This window comes from Rana temporaria, chromosome 9 (assembly GCF_905171775.1).
Source record: "Rana temporaria chromosome 9, aRanTem1.1, whole genome shotgun sequence".
In the NCBI taxonomy this organism is placed as follows: Eukaryota; Metazoa; Chordata; class Amphibia; order Anura; family Ranidae; genus Rana; species Rana temporaria.
In genome coordinates this window covers 146,575,726-146,596,091 of record NC_053497.1, presented here as the reverse complement: position 1 = coordinate 146,596,091, position 20,366 = coordinate 146,575,726, and the positions used below count along the sequence as shown (strand labels likewise).

The 20,366-nt window shown below is 45.1% G+C and overlaps 1 protein-coding gene across 1 annotated transcript in view; it reads left to right on the top strand.

The window, feature by feature from the left end:
* The window catches only part of SWI5 (SWI5 homologous recombination repair protein), a 28,103-nt gene extending 15,766 nt beyond the window's left edge, over nt 1-12,337 (top strand). The window contains exons 4-6 of the mRNA XM_040325282.1: nt 3,612-3,733; nt 8,610-8,704; nt 11,999-12,337. Of these exons, the coding sequence (XP_040181216.1) occupies nt 3,612-3,733; nt 8,610-8,704; nt 11,999-12,063 (282 nt within the window). The 3' untranslated portion in view covers nt 12,064-12,337. The remainder of the gene's footprint in view (nt 1-3,611; nt 3,734-8,609; nt 8,705-11,998) is intronic.
* The last annotated feature ends 8,029 nt before the right edge of the window (nt 12,338-20,366 follow it).

Sequence of the window (20,366 nt, the reverse complement as noted above, 5' to 3'; positions counted from 1 at the left end):
TTAGACCTCCAGTTAAATCCCCGCTTTGTCCGTGGGATTTAAATCTTGTTCTGTCAAGTTTACAGAAACAACCGTTTGAGCCGTTGGCTGAAATTCCTTTGGTTCTACTGACAAGGAAGTTAGTATTTTTGGTTGCCATAGTTTCCGCAAGAAGAGTTTCGGAGCTAGCGGCCTTATCCTGTAAGGAACCATATCTTGTTTTTCATAAGGACAGGGTCGTTCTCCGCCCTCATCCTTCCTTCCTACCGAAGGTCATATCCAGTTTTCATTTGAACCAGGATTTGGTATTACCATCCTTCTTCCCTAAACCTACTTCCAGAAAGGAAGGGTTGCTGCATACCTTGGATATTGTCAGGGCCATGAAGGCCTATCTTAAAGCTACAAAGAAGATCCGGAAAACAGATGTGCTGTTCATTCTACCGGATGGGCCCAAGAAGGGGCAGGCAGCTGCAAAGTCCACCATTTCTAGGTGGATTAAGCAATTAATCACTCAGGCCTACGGCTTGAAAGGGTTGCCTCCTCCAGTATCATTAAAGGCTCATTCTACTAGAGCCATGGGCGCCTCCTGGGCAGCACACCACCAGATCTCTATGGCTCAAGTTTGCAAGGCGGCAACCTGGTCTTCTGTCCACACGTTTACAAAATTCTACAAGTTGGACGTAAGAAGGAATACTGATACTGCCTTCGGGCAGGCAGTGCTGCAGGCTGCAGTTTGAGACCCTCGGATTCCGGGGGCTCCTCTTTTTTGAGTTAAATTTAAAATTTAAAATTATTTTTCTCAACTAAGTTGGATTTATTATGATTTGAGTATATCTCTAAATTAAATGCTTTTGTCTTGGAGATGTTCTCCCTCCCCTCATTGTAAGCATTGCTTTGGGACATCCCATATAGTAATGAATGCCGCTCTGTGTCCCGTGATGTACGATAAAGAAAAAGAGATTTTTAATACAGCTTACCTGTAAAATCTTTTTCTTGGAGTACATCACGGGACACAGAGCTCCCACCCCTCTTTTTTGAGGACCATTTTGGGAGGCATACTGCTTGCTACAAAACTGAGGTACTCCTCCTATGGGAGGGGGTTATATAGGGAGGGGCATTTCCTGTTTGAGATTGCCAGTGTCTACACCTGAAGGTACTCCATATAACCCATATAGTAATGAATGCCGCTCTGTGTCCCGTGATGTACTCCAAGAAAAAGATTTTACAGGTAAGCTGTATTAAAAATCTCTTTTTTTCGGACACTAACGGGAGTTAAAAGCACCCTACTAGAGGCCGAAAAGCTCTGCAAAAATGGCTGTAAAGTGCCGCTAAAAATAGCGATGCTTTGCCGCCGACGCCCCAGTGGGGCTATGTGAAAGTAGACTAGGGGGAGAATTTGTTCTTTTAATGTTTTTTTTTTATGTTGGTTTAGTTTGACCCTTTTGCTGCCACCGCTGTATGTCATTATGTCATGCATTGGTGGCAGCAAGGGGTTTTGCACATAGCTGTAAGCTTTCTTTTTTTTTTTAATGCCAAAGCGCCTGAAAACCGCCCCAGTGTGATAGGGGTCTTAGCGGCGCTTTACCAGTGTTTTTCGGGCGCTGGCAGTGTGAAAGGGCTCTGAAAGCACTTAGTCTTTCACATTGGGATTGCAGATGAGGCTTCTTTCAGGCGCTTTACAGGCTTTTTTTTAACGCCAAAGCACCTTAAAAAAGCCAGAAAAACGCCCCAGTGTGACAGGGGTCTAAAAGAAAGCAAGTTGCACAGACAAGTGCAGAAGTGCTACATTGTTTTAAATAGGGAAGATACATTTTGTAGTGCTTATTTTTACATTATAAACTGTGCTAATGAACCTCTGTTGATATTTTATGTATATGCCTGTCCAGCGTGCCCGTGATGTCAGCAGCCGAGGCCGAGCAGTCTCTCGGCTGCCCCCGCCGCCATCCTCGGTGAGGGAATCGGGAACTGAAGCGTTGCGGCTTCACTGCCCGGTTCCCTACTGCGCATGCGCAATCCGTGCCCTAACTGGTCCCCGCTGTCTCCTGGGACCAGTGTGTTTCCCAGAAGACAGCGACAGTCTTTTCCCGGAACTGGGTGCAAATGCCTGTATTATACAGGTATCTGCACCTTCCCCTGAAAGAAGGGAAATGTGACACAGGTGGTGGGGGGGGGGGGGCATAGGGTTCCAAAAAGCGGAGGTTCATTTTTTGTGTGGACCTCCGCTTTAAGAATGTTTGCAAATCATTGTTTCTGTCTTAGGCTGGGTGCAAAAAGATCACAAAATGTGGCTGGTTCAGCAGGTAGCAGCCAAACTTCAATCTGTGTGTAGCCCCCTCTGCTTGACAGAAGCCAAATGGATCCCCTGGAAAGCCACCTTTGATCGAAAGGCTTGCACTCAATCGGTTGCAGCTCTGATCACTGTATTCTGACAGCGGAGAGTCCCCGTCATTAGAATATAATGTCCTGGCAGGGGAGGATTCTCACCTCTCCTGTGTGGATGCAGGAATTTATTTTTGTTTGTTCCGATCGGGACCCCCCCCCCCCCCCCCCCCCAGGCGGTCGGAAATCCTCGGGGAGCGATCCGGGATGACGGCGCGGATATTAGTTTCTAGCCGCCCCCTCGGAATCGCTCCCCGGAGCTGAAGAACGGGGAGAGCCGTATGTAAACACGGCTTCCCCGTGCTTCACTGTGGCGGCGTATCGATCGAGTGATCCCTTTTATAGGGAGACTCGATCGATGACGTCTGTCCTACAGCCACACCCCCCTACAGTTGTAAACACACACTAGGTGAACCCTAACTCCTTCAGCGCCCCCTTGTGGTTAACTCCCAAACTGCAACTGTCATTTTCACAGTAAACAATGCAATTTAAATGCATTTTTTGCTGTGAAAATGACAATGGTCCCAAAAATGTGTCAAAATTGTCCGAAGTGTCCGGCATAATGTCGCAGTCACGAAAAAAATCACTGATCGCCGCCATTAGTAGTAAAAAAAAAAAAAAATGCAATAAAACTATCCCCTATTTTGTAAACGCTATAAATTTTGCGCAAACCAATCGATAAACACTTATTGCGATTTTTTTTTTTTTTTACCAAAAATAGGTAGAAGAATACGTATCGGCCTAAACTGAGGAAAATAAAAATGTTATATATATATGTTTTTGGGGGATATTTATTACAGCAAAAAGTAAAAAAAAATGCATTTTTTTCAAAATTGTCGCTCTATTTTTGTTTATAGCGCAAAAAATAAAAACTGCAGAGGTGATCAAATACCACCAAAAGAAAGCTCTATTTGTGGGGAAAAAAGGGCGCCAATTTTGTTTGGGAGCCACGTCGCACGACAGCGCAATTGTCTGTTAAAGCGACGCAGTGCCGAATCGCAAAACCTGGCCTGGGCATTTAGCTGCTTAAGTGGTTAATGAAGTAAACCATATGTATTTAGTGAGCATACACTAAAACTTGGATGTCTTGGCTATAGCGGTTAATGTTTTATCTTTGTTTTATTCTATCCTAAACTCTCTACACCTAAAAGCTGATTGGTTTCTATAGACAAGACTTCTATTGTTGCCCAGATTATATAAAAGCTTCTTTTTTTTTTGTTTCTGTACTTTTCCTCTGTCTTGTATTCCAACAGGTTCAGCAACCTAATATCAGCCAGTCACCTGCAGGCGATGAAGACGCTTTGGGAAATGCCATCTCGGAACTTGAGGAAAAAGAGGCCTCTCTGGATAAAGAAATGGCACAGCTCGAGGCCGAGTATGTTTGTATACAAAGCTGCATTACTCTTTTATTTTATCGGTAATACTTTTAACCCATGTCCCTTTTTAAAATGGTTGTAAACCCTTACATATACCCAGTGAAGTGACTAGCCTCAGGTGATACAGAGATAAAACAAATCCTCCTAAATAAGTAGTGCCTTTTTATCTGCAGTCTTCTTTTCTCTACATCTTTTAGGGCAGGGGTTGACAAATTTGCTTGGCATCTAGGAGCCAGCTAAAAAAGTTAGGAGCCAGGAAACGCACCCCGTCCCGACAAGCTTGCGCGCAGAAGCGAACACATATGTGAGCAGCGCCCGCATATGTAAACGGTGTTCAAACCACACAAGGTATCGCCGCGATTGGTAGAGCGAGAGCAATAATTCTAGACCTAGACCTCCTCTGTAACTCAAAACATGCAACCTGTAGATTTTTTTAAACGTCGCCTATGAAGATTTTAAAGGGTAAAAGTTTGTCGGCATTCCACGAGCGGACGCAATTTTGAAGCGTGACATGTTGGGTATCAATTTACTCGGCGTAACATTATCTTTCATAATATTAAAAAAAATGGGGATAACTTTACTGTTGTCTTATTTTTTAATTAAAAAAAGTGTAATTTTTTCCCAAAAAAGTGCGATTGTAAGACCGCTGCGCAAATACGGCGTGACAGAAAGTATTGCAACGATCGCCATTTTATTCTTTAGGGTGTTAGGATAAAAAATATATACAATGTTTGGGGGTTCTAATTAGAGGGAAGAAGATGGCAGTAAAAATAGTGAAAAATGACATTAGAATTGCTGTTTAACTTGTAATGCTTAACTTGTAATACCAACGGCCACCACCAGATGGCGCCAGCTTACACATCTGGTGGTAATAACTTGTAATACCAACGGCCACCACCAGATGGCGCCTGCTTTTTTGCCCCCCCTTCCAAGCCAAGTCGCCAGGACCCTATTTCTAGTCGCCATGGCGACCTGGCGCCCAGGATTTGTCGAGCCCTGTTTTAGGGCCCTTTCACACGGGGCGGATTAGTAATGATCCGCCCCGTGAACCTCCGTTTGCTCAGCGGGGATCGCTCCGTTGATTCCCGCTGAGCCGGCGCATGACAGGGCGATCCCCGCACACTGTGTAGGGACCACCCTGTCTTTTCTCCGCTCTCCTATAGGGGGATCGGATGAACACAGACCGTCTGTCCGTGTTCATCCGATCCGCTCTGCAGATGGATGGAAAAATAGGGTTTTCCTCCGTCTACAGGATCGGAGGAATGCGGAGGCGGGCGAGATCGGGTTTCAGCGGATGTTCATAGGCTGACACCCGCGATCTCATAGGGACCAATGTATGTCCCTTTTTCATTCACATGCGGATGGATGAAAAAGCAGACATAGGGTCCGCAAGTGTGAAAGGGGCCTTAAAGTGCAGAATGTATAAAGCTTGTCTGAGGAGCCAGAAAAAAAGGGGGACAGAGAGCCGACATTACATACTGCAGAGTTCAGATAGCTGATTGGATGGAATGGACACGCCCTCCTAGCACACAGGAACAGAGCTGAGGCTGTCAAACAGCTGGAGCTCCCTCCCCTGTCACCATTTTTCTCTGGGTGTCAGGAAAGCTTGTCCAGAAGTGATTCATGCTGGCAGTAGACAGAAATTACGCTTTTTTTTGCTCTGGATAGAGACAAGTACACACTATAGAGGTATATGCTTTGTTCATATTTCATGTTTGAGGTTTACAACCATTTGAAACCCTGGAAGAGGGGCTGTAAAGGACTGCCTGATCACTTTTTTTTTTTTGCATAGCCTGTGGAATTGTTGGAACCTCTGCCAGTTTGTGCTCCTGCTGGGAAGGTTTGCCCGGTTGACCATTGTCCCCAGACGGGACGCGATGGCAAATCCTGAATTTACCAGCTGTTGCAAGAACAGGAGATGGGGAATGATCTTGGGAACACCTGTTCCAGTGATAACTGTCTAAGAGGGGAATTTTATTTGTTTCCTTTTTTAGCTTTGGAACAGGAAGTGATGGTAAATCCCCTCAACAAGACATTCTGACCATGAACCTAACAATTCCTTTCTATAATCAAAATGAAAGGCTTTCTCTTTAGATATGCTTTAAAGTTATATTAAAACCAAAACTAAAAAAGAAATATATTGCAGTTTACCAATCATTAGACGGGGTGGCTGCATTTGTTTTGTTTTCTTTTGCTTTTTTGTTTCCTTCAGTTTTTTGACCTGGCCAGTAACATCCTTCCTATATTAGGCTATATTCACATCTGTGCACGTTGCTTTTCAGCGTTTCTGCAGTGCTTTTTGCTGTTCTTTCCGCATTTTCACCGTGATTTGTGTTTTGCATTTTCTGGTATTTTTTGGGGGCAAATTTGTTGTTGGACAGATTAAAAGCTGCTGTTTTACTGCGGCAGTTTTGCTCTCCTGGGCGAATTGCCGTCATTGTACTTTGTTCGCTTTAAGACCACTAGGGGGCATGTGCGCCTGCGACGCTGGAGCCGATGTGTGTGGCCGGCGGCCACAATGTCCGCTGGCCACCCGCGATTGCTCCTGAGAGAGGCAGAACAGGGATCTGTCAATGTAAACAGACAGATCCCCATTCTGTCAGGGGAGGAGAGACAGATCTGCTGTTCCTAGTGATTAAGCGATCTGTCTCCTCCTCCAGTCACTACGCTCCTCCCACAGTTAGAAACACCTCCCTAGGGAACACATTTAACCCCTTGATTTCCCCCTAGTGTTAACCCCTTTCCTGCCAGTGACATTTATACAGCGATCAGTGGATATTGTTAGCTCTGATCGCTGTATAAATATCAATGGTTCGAATAAAGTTTCCGATCTGTCTGCTGAAATGTTCCAGTCCGGCTAAAAATCGCTGATCACCGCCTATATAAGTTAAAAAAAAAAAAAAGTATAATAAAAATGCCAGAAATCTATCGCCTATTTTGTAGACGCTATAACTTCTGCGCAAACCAATCGATATACGCTTATTGTTTTTGTTTTTTTAACAAAAATATGTAGAATACATATTGGCCTAAACTGATGAAGAATTCTTTTTTTGCATATTTAATCGCATTTTTTTAAATGGTTGTTTTTTTTGTTTGTTTTTATGTTTATAGCGCAAAAACTAAACACCGCAGAGGTGATCAAATACCACCAAAAGAAAGCTCTATTTGTGGGAAAAAAAGGACGTCAATTTTGTTTGGGTACAGAGTCGCACGACTTGTCTGTTAAAGCGACACAGTGCCGTATCGCAAAAAATGGCCTGGTCATTAACCACTTCATTACTGGGCACTCCCTTCGTGCCCAGACCAATTTTCAGCTTTCAGCGCTGACGCATTTTGAATGACAATTGCGCGGTCATACAACACTGTACCCAAATTATATTTTTTTCATTTTTTTTCCCACAAATAGAGCTTTCTTTTGGTGGTATTTGATCACCTCTGCGATTTTTATTTTTTGCGCTATAAACATAAAGAAACAGAAAATTTTGAAAAAAAAACACTATTTTTTACTTTTTGTTATAATAATATCCAATTTTTTTAAAAAAAATAAAAATTTCCCTCGGTTTAGGCCGATACGTAATTCTTCTACATATTTTTGTTTAAAAAAATCGCAATAAGCGTATATTGATTGGTTTGCGCAAAAGTTATCGCGCCTACAAAATAGGGGATAGATTTATGATTTTTTTTTTTTACTAGTAATGGCGACGATCTGCGATTTTTTTTTTTATTTATTTTTTTTGTCAGGCCTGCGATATTGCGGCGGACGTATCGGACACTTTTGACACAATTTTGGGACCGTTCACATTTATACAGCGATCAGTGCTATAAAAATGCACTAATTACTGTATAAATGTGACTGGCAGTGAAGGGGTTAACACTAGGGGGTGAGGAAGGGGTTAAATGTATTCCCTCATTGTGTTCTTACTGTGTGGGGGGAGGGAGGTGACCGATGCTGTGTCCCTATGTACAAGGGACACAGATCGGTCTCCTCTCTCCCTGACAGCACGTGGAGCTCTGTGTTTACACACAGAGCTCCACGTCCCTGCTGTGTCACCGACGATCGCGGGTGTCTGGCGGACATCACGGACGCCAGGTACACGCATCGGCTCCTGAGCGATGCGCCGGGCACGTTGTTTCTCCGCTGCGCACCCCCAGCGGCGCGCACAGGGAATGACAACAATAGGACGTCCAAAGACGTCCATTTGGCACTTGAGAGCCGCGCTGTGGACGTCTTTCGTCCATAGTGCGGATCCCAAGTGGTTAAGAGGGAAAACCTTTCCAGTCCTTAAGTGATTAAAAAAACGCAAATTGTGGTAAACTGCACAACATGCTGTTCTGCAACTTCTTCATTAAAGTCTATTGAACCAAAAACACACAAAAAAAGCGTTTTGCACTTAAAAAGTCTGAACCTTTCCAATTACGAAAATTACAGCTTTTCCTTTTAAAGCATATAAAAAGGCATTGGTGTGAATAGAGCCCCCCGCTGGATGGAGGAGCACAGGGCACCTTTGGACAACCTCATTGTCAGTCTTGGGGAGGGGAGTTGTAGACGTACTAGCAGATTTAAATACACTTACAAAATGAAGCCACACTGTAGCTCACACATTTTTATGCAGTAATGGCCAAAAAAAAGTTTTTCCCTTTTTGGGATAAAGGATTTACAGAAAAAAATAACATAGAAGCTGATCACTGTTGGCACCCCTGTCGGTATTAAATGGTTTGTCTCGACTACAGCTGCAAGAGAGCTTGTTCTTTTGGAAAAACAGACTTACTGGCTGCATCACCAGGTGAAAATAAAGGGAAAAAAATGTGGCCATGACATCTAAGAATTGGTAAGAAAGCATTTTTTTTGTTTTTAATTATTTTTATTTCTTGCAGAGGCTACAGTCTAGCAGAATTGGACAAGCATATCACTCTCCTTCATGAATACAATGAGTTAAAAGATACCGGACAGATGTTGTTGGGCCACTTGGGTAAGAATTTTACTGTGAGAAGTTTAAAAACCTTATAAGGTCGGCTACTGCTTGTGTTGGGTTAGACTGCGAGTAAAGAGTAAATCCGGGTACACACCGCTAGTTTTGTTGGGTTGAACAAATAAAAAAACTGACCGCACTGGTTGGAGACGCTGTACTAACAATCTGATGTTGGTACAACAATCGCCTCTGCTGTTCTATTGTATTCTGACAGGGGGACTTCCCCACCAGAACACTCCAGCAAGCGCTCTCAGCAATTGGATGAAGGGGGTGATCAGGAGACGGTCGGCTGTTGGTTTTCCAGCATGCATGGCCGTCTTCTGTTGGACCAGCTGCCATACACATCTGCAATCCCAATGTGAAAGCCTGAGTGCTTTTAGAGCCCTGCATGTGCTGCAGCTGCCTGAATACAATAGCTGGTAGGGGTTACACAGTGTGGATAGGAGAACCTATTAGATCAGCCATTCTCAACCAGGGTTCCGTGGTGGCTAAGGGTGGCTAGGGGTTCCTTGAGCTGTGGCTGGCTGATTTACCTCCTGTTGGACATAGTTCTGAGCCAATGCCCACTTGGAGGAGCCAGTGGTATCACACCAATGAACTTTATAACTATCTGTAAGGCCCCGTACACACGACCGGATCTATCCGCTGGGATTGATCCGCAGATCAGTTCCAGCAGACAAATCCGGTCGTGTGTACGGCCTAGCGGACATTTTTCGGCGGAGATTTCTCCAGCCGACGGATTTCCAGCGGATAAAAATTTCTTAGCATGCTAAGAAATTTATCCGCTGGTATCCAGTCCAGCGGACTGATCCGGTCGTCGGTACAGACTCACCGGATCTGTCCGTCCGCTCCCCTCCATCGCATGCGTCGTAATGATTCGGCGCATACGTGGAAGTAATTACCTTCCAGCGTCGCGCACGTCGCCGTGTCGTCGTCGCGGCGACGGCGCGACACGTCACCGCGGATGTATTCCGCGCGGATTTCGATCTGATGGTGAGTACAGCCATCAGATCCAAATCCGCCAGAGGATTTATCCGCTGGGAACGGTCCAGTGGACCGTTTCCAGCGGATATCCTCTGGTGTGTACAGGGCCTAAGGGGGCCATTTTTACCACCGCTGTAAAAAAGGGGCGTTCTTCTCACTGAACACCAAAGTAAGGGGCATTGTTCCCACTGACCCCCAATGACTTGGTTTTATCAGGGGTTCCCCTAGACCTGAATTTTTTTTTTTTTTTCAGGGTTCCTCTGGGGTAAAAAAATTGAGAAAGGCTGTATTAGATTTCTCTTGTTCAGCCCACGCTCATTGCAAGGGCATGCTCTACCACTATTACCTTCAGGAAGCCGACAGCACGTTCACATTTAGGTCCCGCTGCTTGTTTTTTTTTGCAATGTTGCATTGTGATGTGCTATAACGCAGGTGTGTTCCTGGACATATGTTGGGGTGCTATTTAAAGTTAATGGGTGATGTGCTACTGTGCATTTTAGTGCTTATTGCCACATTAAGTTTAGTGTGAACGAGCCATTAGGGTGTCCCATCTGTTTAAAGTGTCACTAAACCCACATTATAAAAATATATCAATAAATTGTGTATTATATTCTGTACATATCCACTCGGTCACTATGAGATTTGTTTTCTGTATTCTGCAAAAAACCTGGTTGATGCTGCAGACCCCCAAAGCATCCTCCCAATGTTGAGGGCATGTGGCCTGGTACGGTTCAGGAGTTGCGCTCTTTCGTCCCCCCTCTTTTCCTGCGACCTGCCAGGTTAACATGCTTGGATAAAGAGTTTGGTGTGGATTTTTGGGGGAACTCCACGCCATTTTTTTTTTTTATTTGGGGTCGAGTTCCCCTTAAAATCCACACCAGACCTGAAAAGGTCTCAAATGGATATTTGGGGGGAACCCCACTTTTTTTTTTTTTTTTGCGGGGGTTCCCCTTAATATCCTTACCAGACCTGAAGGGCCTGGTAATCGATTATTTGGTGACCCCCACACTTTTTTTTTTTTAAAGCGGGGGTTCACCCGTACATGACACATTTTCCCCTTAGATTGATGCTCGTTTTGTCTAGGGGAATCGGCTAGTTGTTTTAAAATATGAGCTGTACTTACCGTTTACGAGATGCATCTTCTCCGCCGCTTCCGGGTATGGGCATTCCTATTTTGATTGACAGTCTTCCGAGATGCTTCCGACGGTCCCATCCATCGCGTCACGATTTTCCGAAAGAAGCCGAACGTCGGTGTGCAGGCGCAGTATAGAGCCGCACCGACGTTCGGCTTCTTTCGGCTACTAGTGACGCGATGGATGCGACCGTCGGAAGCCTCTCGGAAGGCTGTCAATCAAGAAGGAACGCCCGCTCCCGAAGACCCATACCCGGAAGCGACGGAGAAGATGCATCTCGAAAACGGTAAGTACAGCTCATATTTTAAAACAACTAGCCGATTCCCCTAGAGAAAACGAGCATCCATCTAGCATCCATCTAAGGGGAAAAATTGTTTTATGGGTGAACTCCTGCTTTTTCTGTAAAAAAACATTTTAGTACTTAGTTTTGGTGTCTTGCGCGGCGTCCATCTGTGGCTTCGGTGGTGTCCTCCCGGCTTCTCCCGCGCTATCTCCCCCCGTCGAATCGCCCCTTTCCGCGCTCAGTTTGAATGCCTGCGCCGACATATACCGAGTGCAGTACACTCGGCTACATTCGGCCAGGCTCGGCTTCGCTCGTGCTCACGCTCTGTGACGTTTATGCGTGAGCACGAGCGAAGCCAAGCATGGCCGAAAGTAGCCGAGTGTACTGCACTAGGTATATGTCGGCGCAGGCATTCAAACTGAGCGCGGGTATCGGCGTATATCGCGCACCCACGATTTCCCCCCTTTTTTTTTTTAAGGGGAAAAAAGTGCGCGGTATACGCCGATAAATACGGTATATATAATTCTTTCTTTCTTTCTTTCTTTCTTTCTTTCTTTCTTTCTTTTTCTTTCTTTCTTTCTTTCTTTCTTTCATTCTTTCTTTCTTTCTTTCTATCATTCTTTCTTTCTTTCTTTCTATAATTCTTTCTTTCTTTCTTCTTTTTTCTTTTTCTTTAATTTTCTTCCCCCCCCCCCCCCCAGAGACTCCTTCTGCTTATATTTCCCTGCAGACAGGCTGGGAAAAAGCTGGGGCATGTGACGGCTGTATATCAATTAGAAAATAATTACAGTGCCATCATCCACATGCAGAAATAGAAGGGACAATGTAAATAAAATGTGTATTTAGTATCCTTTTTAGGTTCATGATATCAGTTTATTTCTTCCCTGTGAACAGCTGTTGTCCGTGGCATAACCACCAAAGACCTGTATTCAGAGTTTGGCTTGGACTTGGAAGACTGAAGACAACCTCAGGATTTTCATTCTCCATTCTGCTGCCCATTGTGGATTTCATTAAAAAAACGACTTTCAAGTTTTCTACCTCCATTTGGTTTGTTTGAAGACGAGGTGTTTGTTTTTGATGCGTTTTAAAAAGAAGATGCTGCTGGACCCGGTTCAAATCTACAATGCTTTATTCGTTATATAAACGTTTTTTTTTTTTTTTTCTTTATTGCAATTTGGAACCCTGTGATTTATGCGCTTGATAAAAATACAACAACCATTTCTGGTATTTGCAGCAAAGTCATGAGAATCCCGCTGGTACTCCTACCAACTCCTTGCATTGAGGTGTGTTGGGTCAAATGTCATTAATTTTGATACATTGACCTGCAATTTCTTAGTGTAATAATTTAAAACCCTCTATGAACACAATTTGAAATGTCTAACTCACAGCAGTGATTGTGAAGACACGAAAACCTTATGGCCCTAAAGACCTTTGGTGGTGTGACCATATATTTTAAATCCATGTCGACTCGGAAACCATCCTTGCTAGGGTAGGCCAGAGATGAATAAAGCTAGGTTCTTAGCCATAGAAATGCATGGGTATGTATGGCAATCAGCCCCGGACCATTTTGGTGGTCAAAGACCAGGCCACTTTTTGCGATTCGGCACTGCGTCGCTTTAACTGACAATTGCGCGGTCGTGCGACGTGGCTCCCAAACACAATTGGCACCCTTTTTTTCCCCCACAAATAGAGCTTTCTTTTGGTGGTATTTGATCACCTCTGCGTTGTTTTATTTTTTTGCGCTATAAACAAAAAAAGAGCAACAATTTTGAGAAAAAATTCGACATTTTAAATTTTTTGCTATAATAAATCTCCCCCAAAAATATGCTGCTGGGCGGCAGATTTAAAGGGATGTACCTGTACGCCAATCTGCCCGTGCCATGTTGTCGACTTAAATAGTCGTGCGGTGGTCGGCAAGTGGTTAAAGCGGTTGTAAACCGCATATATAATTTATTTTTATTTATTTTTTAAACCTGCAAGGCAAAAGCCATAATGAGCTAGTATGCACCGCATAATAGCTGATTATGAAATACTTACCTCGGAACGAGGTGAAGAACACTTACCTGGTCCACGCCGAGCGAGATGTCATCTTGCTCCGGCATGTCTTCCGGGTATCGCCGCTCCAGCGCTGTGAGCAGCGATGACGTCACTCCCGCGCGGCTGCCGGATCTTTCACCGTGGATTCCCCCTGCGCATGCGCCGCTGCAATCAGCGGCACATTGCGAGGGGAATATCTCCTAAACCGTACAGGTTTAGGAGATATTCTTTATACCTACAAGTAAGCCTTATTAAAGTGAAAGTGAAAAATAAGGGTTTACAACCACTTTAAGGAACATTGAACCAATGCTAGTTCGTCTGGGTGCAGAGTATGTTTGAACCTAACATGTTTTGGGGAATTTGGGAGTCAAAGGAACGTGAAGGAAAACAGAAAATTGTATAATCGCCTTTTCGTAATTTTTCTTTCCTGGTGCATCTTCATGGCAACATACAATGGGGGCGGAGCAACAACCCATTGTATGCTGCCATGATGCACCAGAAAAATAGAAAATTGTATACTCGCCTTTCCATAATTTTCTTTCCTGGTATCATGCAATGGAATGTGTCTTCACCCCCATTGTATGCAGCCATGATGCACCAGGAAAATGTTTTTTAGATGGGTTGAGAAGTGTTTTTTTTTTTTTTTGCTGTCTGTATTATATTGGGGAGGTTACCATTGGTGTGGTGAAGCCTATAGCATTAGAGTGTGCACCCCAGCACGTACTGTATATTGGCAGAGAAGGAGACTGTCAGTAGTTGTTTATTATTATTTTTTACAAGTTTTTGTTTTTTGTTTTTGTTTTTTTTACATACATTTTTTTTTTTTTTTTTTTTTTTCAAGGAGCACCGTTGTTGGGCTTTGGTGAAATATCAAGGGTCTAAACAGGCCCCTGATGTCTCACTTTTGAGACAGAGAAAGAAACTGAGGACTCAGATTCCCTTTTTCTGCAGCCAACCTAGTTTTACTTTTCATCAGGTAAGAATGAAGACAGGCGTGACTGGTACTGATCACTTGTGTTCATTCAGAAAATGAAGGTGCTGGTTAATTTAATATTTACCAGCCCCTTCCCCACTCCTGTGAGAAGAGGAGGAAAGCTGGCAGCACTGGAGAGGGGAGAGAGGAAGCAGGGGAATTGGCACCGTACAGGATGTTTAGGGTGTGCCCGCCTATAGAGGTTACCCTTTACTTTCAGTCCTAGAGAAGCAAAAGTTTTCGTTTTTATGTGCTACCCATGTTTATTCAAGTACTGTTCTTTAGGCCGCACTAGTCCTGACCTTTGGTGCTACCTATTGGCATTTTTTTTTACCCCAGTCTGTCGAGGCGAGGGATAAATTCAGTAAATTGTTGGCTGCCATCTAGCTGTGGCTGTAACATTGCAAATAAGAATTTGGCTTTGTATTCTACATCAGCGCCTCCTGTGGTGGTCAGGGTAAATGCAGTTTGTAGTTTAGTTTTAGAACTCGGAGAATGTACCCTCCAGCATCTCGGGCTACAGCTATGTAAAGAGGAAATTGGGGGGGGGGGGGGCCTGAGCACCACCCAGAGCATCACTTCCTACCCAAGTTGAAATGACTAAAATGTATCATGTAATATCACAAAAATAAATATGCAAATGCACACCCATCTCTTCCGCCTTAAAAAGAGATGATGTTGTCCACCCACATACACACCCTTACCTAGAGTCCTACCGTTACTGCATTTCATATAGAGTAAGCATAGTCTTCAAGTATTGCACATGGAAATGCATAAATAAAGCAGATTACAGTGGAATCTTGGATTACGAGCATAATCCGTTCCAGGAGAATCCTTGTAATCCAAAGCACTCGCAAATCAAAGCAAGTTTCCACATAGAAGTCAATGGAAACTAAAATAATTAGTTCCACATTGACTTCTATGGCATGCAATACCGCATGCGGCCAGAGGTGGGGGGGGCGCCGGAGAGACTCGGAAATACTCTGAGATCGTTTGACTTCCCTCTGAAAACCCCCGGAAAGGCTCGGGAACAGAGTATTTCTGAATGTGTTTAGAAGTATTTCTGAACGGCTCCGGGGCCCCCGCACCTCTGGACAAATGCAGAGGCTTGAATCCTGCTAGTTTTGTGAGACAACACTCGCAAACCGAGCCAGAAATTAAAAAAATATATATACCTACAAAGGTGAAGGAGCCGGGTGGAAAATTGTTAGCCCAAAAAGTGACATCAGATGCAGCCACTGTCTGGGTCTTCACACAGCTGCTGTCAGAATGCAATAGAGGGCAGGGGAGATTGCTCTGGCCATGGTGATTAACTGGCAATTGATTGATTTCTTCTGCTGAAAGGGGTTGTAAAGGTACAATTTTTTTTGTAATGCAAGGCTTTTTCTCTGGTGTGGAGTGTCGTGCTCGCCCCCTCCCTTGGACTACAGGAGAGTCAGGACGCTCTCTACGTTGCAGATAGAGAAAGGAGCTGTTTGTTAGTGGGCGTCCTGACTCTCCTGTAGTCCAAGGGAGGGGGCGACCACAACACTTCACACCAGGGAGAAAGCCTTGCATTACTGTGTGGAGTTGTAGACAGAAGAAGAGGAAGTGAGGATTTCTCAGAAGAAATAAGGACATTTAAAAGCAAAATGGAAGGATGAGGTAAGTGAAGGAGGACTGCACTAAGGTAAAGGAAGCTATTTAGGAAAATAAATTGTACCTTTACAACCCTTTTAAGGAAGTAAGGCTTTACCCAACCTCTGAATGACTGGTGGATGCAGCCTCTCCTTCAACATTCTAGATGCAGACATATTGCAGAGGAAATTTCCTTATTGAAGTTGAGGCTGGGTTCACACTGTTGTGCTGTGCGAGATCACATGTGTTTCACTCTGCACTGCAAATCGCATGCAATACCATTTCGGCCATACAGATAGTATGGCTGAATTTGCATCGCATTCAGACCAAACTCGCACAGGACCCATTTTTTGGTCTGCACCGGAATCGGATGCCATGGGTGTTGACACCCATGGTATCCGATTCCTGTCTAAACTGTCAGTTCGCAGTGCGATATGTGAAGTGAAATGGGGGTTTCATTAACATTATATTGACACTCCCAGCAGTTTGCATATGGCAGTGTGAACTGCCTTGTGAGTTAGGTGCGATGTGGGAACCCCCAGTGGATTCGCAGGGTTCCCGTATCGCACCTATGTGAACCGGGACCGAGACATGATTTATTTGACAAATTAGAAGTTCTGTGTCTTTGTATGTATTTTTAAAAGAAAACTTGAATTTATTTCAAGTATTTATATCATGCTGACAATCTTTGTGAGTTTTGTCTCGCAAAAGCAGGATTTAAGCCTGTGCGGTGTGCAGTACCGCATTTGGCCAGAGGTGCAGGGGCGCCACTGACACTCGGAGCCGTTCTGCGACATTTGGAGCCGTTTGGAAATACTTTTAAATAATTTTTGTTTTCAAGCCCTTTCCGAGTGCAGCTGAGCTGTCTCAGAGTATTTGAGTCTCTCCAGCGCTCCCCCCCCCCCACCTCTGGCCTCATGCGGTATTGCATGCAATAGAAGTCAATGCAGAACGAATTATGGGGAAACTCGCTTTGTTATGCAAGTGTTTTAGATTACAAGCATTCTCCTGGAATAGATTATGCTCGTAATCCAATGTTCCACTGTATTAGGCAGCAAGTAACATGTTGTCCCTAAATTTGATGTGTTGAAAGTAGAATTAAATGGACAAGTGTTGGGATTTTAGCCACATAAACTGTAATAGAGGACAGGGTCAGCGCAAATCCAAAACTACAGCTCTTGTGGGATGTTCCCAGTCTGCAGTGGTCAGAACCTACCAAAAGTCGTTCAAGGAAGGAAAGTGAACCGGTGACAGGGTCATGGGCAGCCAAGGCTCATTGATGCACATGTGGAGCGAAGGCTGGCGCATGGTCAGGTTGCCCAGGATTATCCGTGTCCACAGCCAAAAGCACTTCTAATGGGTACATGAACATCAGCACCATGGAGTAATGGAAGAAGGTTGCCTGGTCTGATGAACATAATGAGTTTGAGGTGTTGACTTGGCCTCCAGCTCTCAGTCCAATTCAGCATCTGTGGGCTGTGCTGAAAAAAACAGTCTGATCCATAGAGGCACTGCCCTCTCAAATTACAGGACTTAAAGAGGGAGATTTACTAAAACTGGAACACTCAGAATCTGGTCAGATTCTAAGCTTGTTCAATTAAGCTTTGACAATAAAAATAGGATTTTTTGTACTCACCGTAAAATCCTTTTCTCTGTCGTCCATGGACGCACACAGCGCCTTATATCTTGACATTTGGGTTATGTTTCTGTTCATAGGAGAGGACTAGGCAGAACATGTTAGTTATCTTAAAACATGTAACTTTAACAGAGTTGAACAGCCCCATCCAGGGGGCAGTCCCTCCGGTCATAACCCCTCACCCTGCAGCATGCAGCTCAGTTCGTCAAAAAGCAGTACAAACTTAAAAAGGAGGGGTGGGTGCTGTGTCCGTCCATGGACGACAGAGAGAAGGATTTTACGGTGAGTACAAAAAAATCCTATTTTTCACTTTTAGTCCATGGACGGACACAGCTCCTTAAATCTTGACATTTGGGACGTCCCCAAGCAGTGTCAGAAAAACAGCCGCCTGCAAAACCTTGCGGCCGAAGGAAGCATCTGAAGATGCACTCACATCAACCTTGTAAAATTTGGAAAAAGTGTGAACGGATGACCAAGTCGCCGCTTTACACACCTGTGAAACAGACGCTTGATGTCGGGAAGCCCAGGAAGCACCAATTGCCCTGGTGGAATGCGCTATGACATAGAAAGGAGGCGCCCGCCCCTTAAGGGCGTAGGCCTGGATGACGGTCTGCCTGATCCACCGAGAAATGGTGGCTGGCAAGACCGCCAGGCCCTTCTGCCACAAACAGTGAGTCCGACCTCCAGAACGAAGCCGTGGCAGACAGGTACACCCGCAGAGCACGTACCACATCCAAGGTATGTAGCGCAGCCTCTTTAGGATGAGACGGTCGAGGACACAAGGACGGAAGTACAATGTCCTCATTCAAGTGAAAAGCTGAAACTACCCTCTGAAGAAAAGAAGGCTGCAGGCGTAGCACCACCTTATGCTTGTGGAGTATCAAGTATGGAGACTTGCAAGACAAGACCGCCAACTCAGAAACACGTCTGACAGATGTAATGGCTACTAGAAAAGACACTTTCTGAGATCGCGTCAAGAAAGTAATTTCTCTGATCTCAACAGGAGGCTCCTGAAGAGCCGAGAGCACCAGATTCAAATCCCATGGAGGAAGCGGTGGTCTAATTGGGGGAAGCACATGTCGAACCCCCTGCACAAAAGTACCTACCAACGAGGGGGTCGTTTAAAAGAAAACAGCCAAGGCTGAAATCTGACCCTTAATGGTGCTTAAGGCAAGTCTCAGATCCACTCCATGCTGTAAAAACAGCAGGACCCTGGAAACCGAATCCGTCCGTGGATGCCACTCCATCTCCTCACACATGGAGATGTAGGCCTTCCAAGTACGATGGTAGATCTTCTGCGAAGAAGACTTTCGTGCACTTAGCATGGTTGAAATGACCGAATCCGACAGACCTCGGTCCCTTAGTACCTGGCTTTCAATAGCCATCCTGTTAAAGCAGCCAGCGACTGTAAAGCAGGATGAAGTATGGGACTTTGAGACAGAAGGTCCTCCTTCATTGGCAGCCGTCAGGATGCATCCGCCACCAGGCGCACGAGGTTGGCGTATCGGGGCCAATCCGGAACGATTGGAATTACCGGGATCCCCTCGGCCTCTACTCTGCGGAGTAGACGAGGAAGCAACTTCAGTGGGGGAAAGGCATAAATTAGCCGATTAATGACCCCACGGGGCCACCAACACGTCTGCCCAAGGTTTTCTGGACCTGGCCACGAACCTCGACACCTTGCGATTGAGTCTAGAAGCCAGGAGATCCACGTCCGGTGTGCCCAACCTCCGGCAAAGGAGTTGAAACACCTCCGGATGTAGCGACCATTCCCCCTGATCCAGCATCTGACAACTTAGGTAATCCGCCTGCCAGTTTTCTACGCCCAGAATGTAAACGGCTGACAGTGCCAGTACGCTCCTTTCCGCCCACCGCAAGATGTGAGCGACCTCCGATGCCGCATAGGAAGCGGTGGTCTAATTGGGGGAAGCACATGTCGAATCCCCTGCACAAAAGTACCTACCAGCGAGTGTGTCACCAAGGGTCGTTTAAAAGAAAACAGCCAAGGCTGAAATCTGACCATGCCGTTAAGCCAGCGACTAAAGCAGCATGAAGTATGGGACCTTGAGACAGAAGGTCCTTCCTCATTGGCAGCCGCCAGGGTGCATCTGCCACCAGATGCTGGATCAGGGGGAATGGTCGCTACATCCGGAGGTGTTTCAACTCCTTTGCCGGAGGTGGGGCACTCCAGACGTGGATCTCCTGGCTTCTCGACTCAATCTCAAGGTGCAGAGGTTCGTGGCCAGGTCTAGAGATCCTTGTGCAGACGCGTCTGATGGGTGATTTATCCCGCGTTTAGGTGCCATTGAAAATGAATGCGATCTGTCAGTTTTGCAAAGCTTTTTGGGAATCGGCGCGATTCTGCGTGATCTCCAACGCTCAGATATGCCTTTGTTTTGTGGTTTAAACTGAGGACCTTAGTGCTGACTCGCTTGTAGTTCTATTTTATTTATTTTTTCTATGCCCTGGCATTATTGCATTGGTAGCCAAGTGGCAGACAGAGGGTTAGTAAAGTCACATCACATCAAGTCACCCTTGCTGATTATGATCCCATTATGGTTGTATGATAAGGAAATAAATGGTTCTCCTCTGTGCGGTAGTTCCTAACAGACGCCATTAGATGGCGGTGGTGCACACAAGCGAGTAGAGGGCAGTGACGTCACTGAAAGTTTGTTTTAGCAGAGTGAGTGTAACACGTGGAAGTGTGATCAGAGGGGGATCCGATCAATGCAATGTATGGACGCATCGGGTCCGATCCTTCTCATCGATATAGCACTACAAAGAGACAGGCAGCAGGTTTCCCAACTCACACATGTAATAGGAGCCGCAGCAGTGAGTGCAGTCTGTGGGTAGGAAGTTATACTCATATTACACAATTATATTCATTATTATTACATACAACCGGCCGATCTACACAGAGAAGAAAGCGGATGCGAGTCTGTCATGTCGGGATTTATGATTTCACTCCTGAGAACATGATGAGAAGTTTTGGTAAAAGT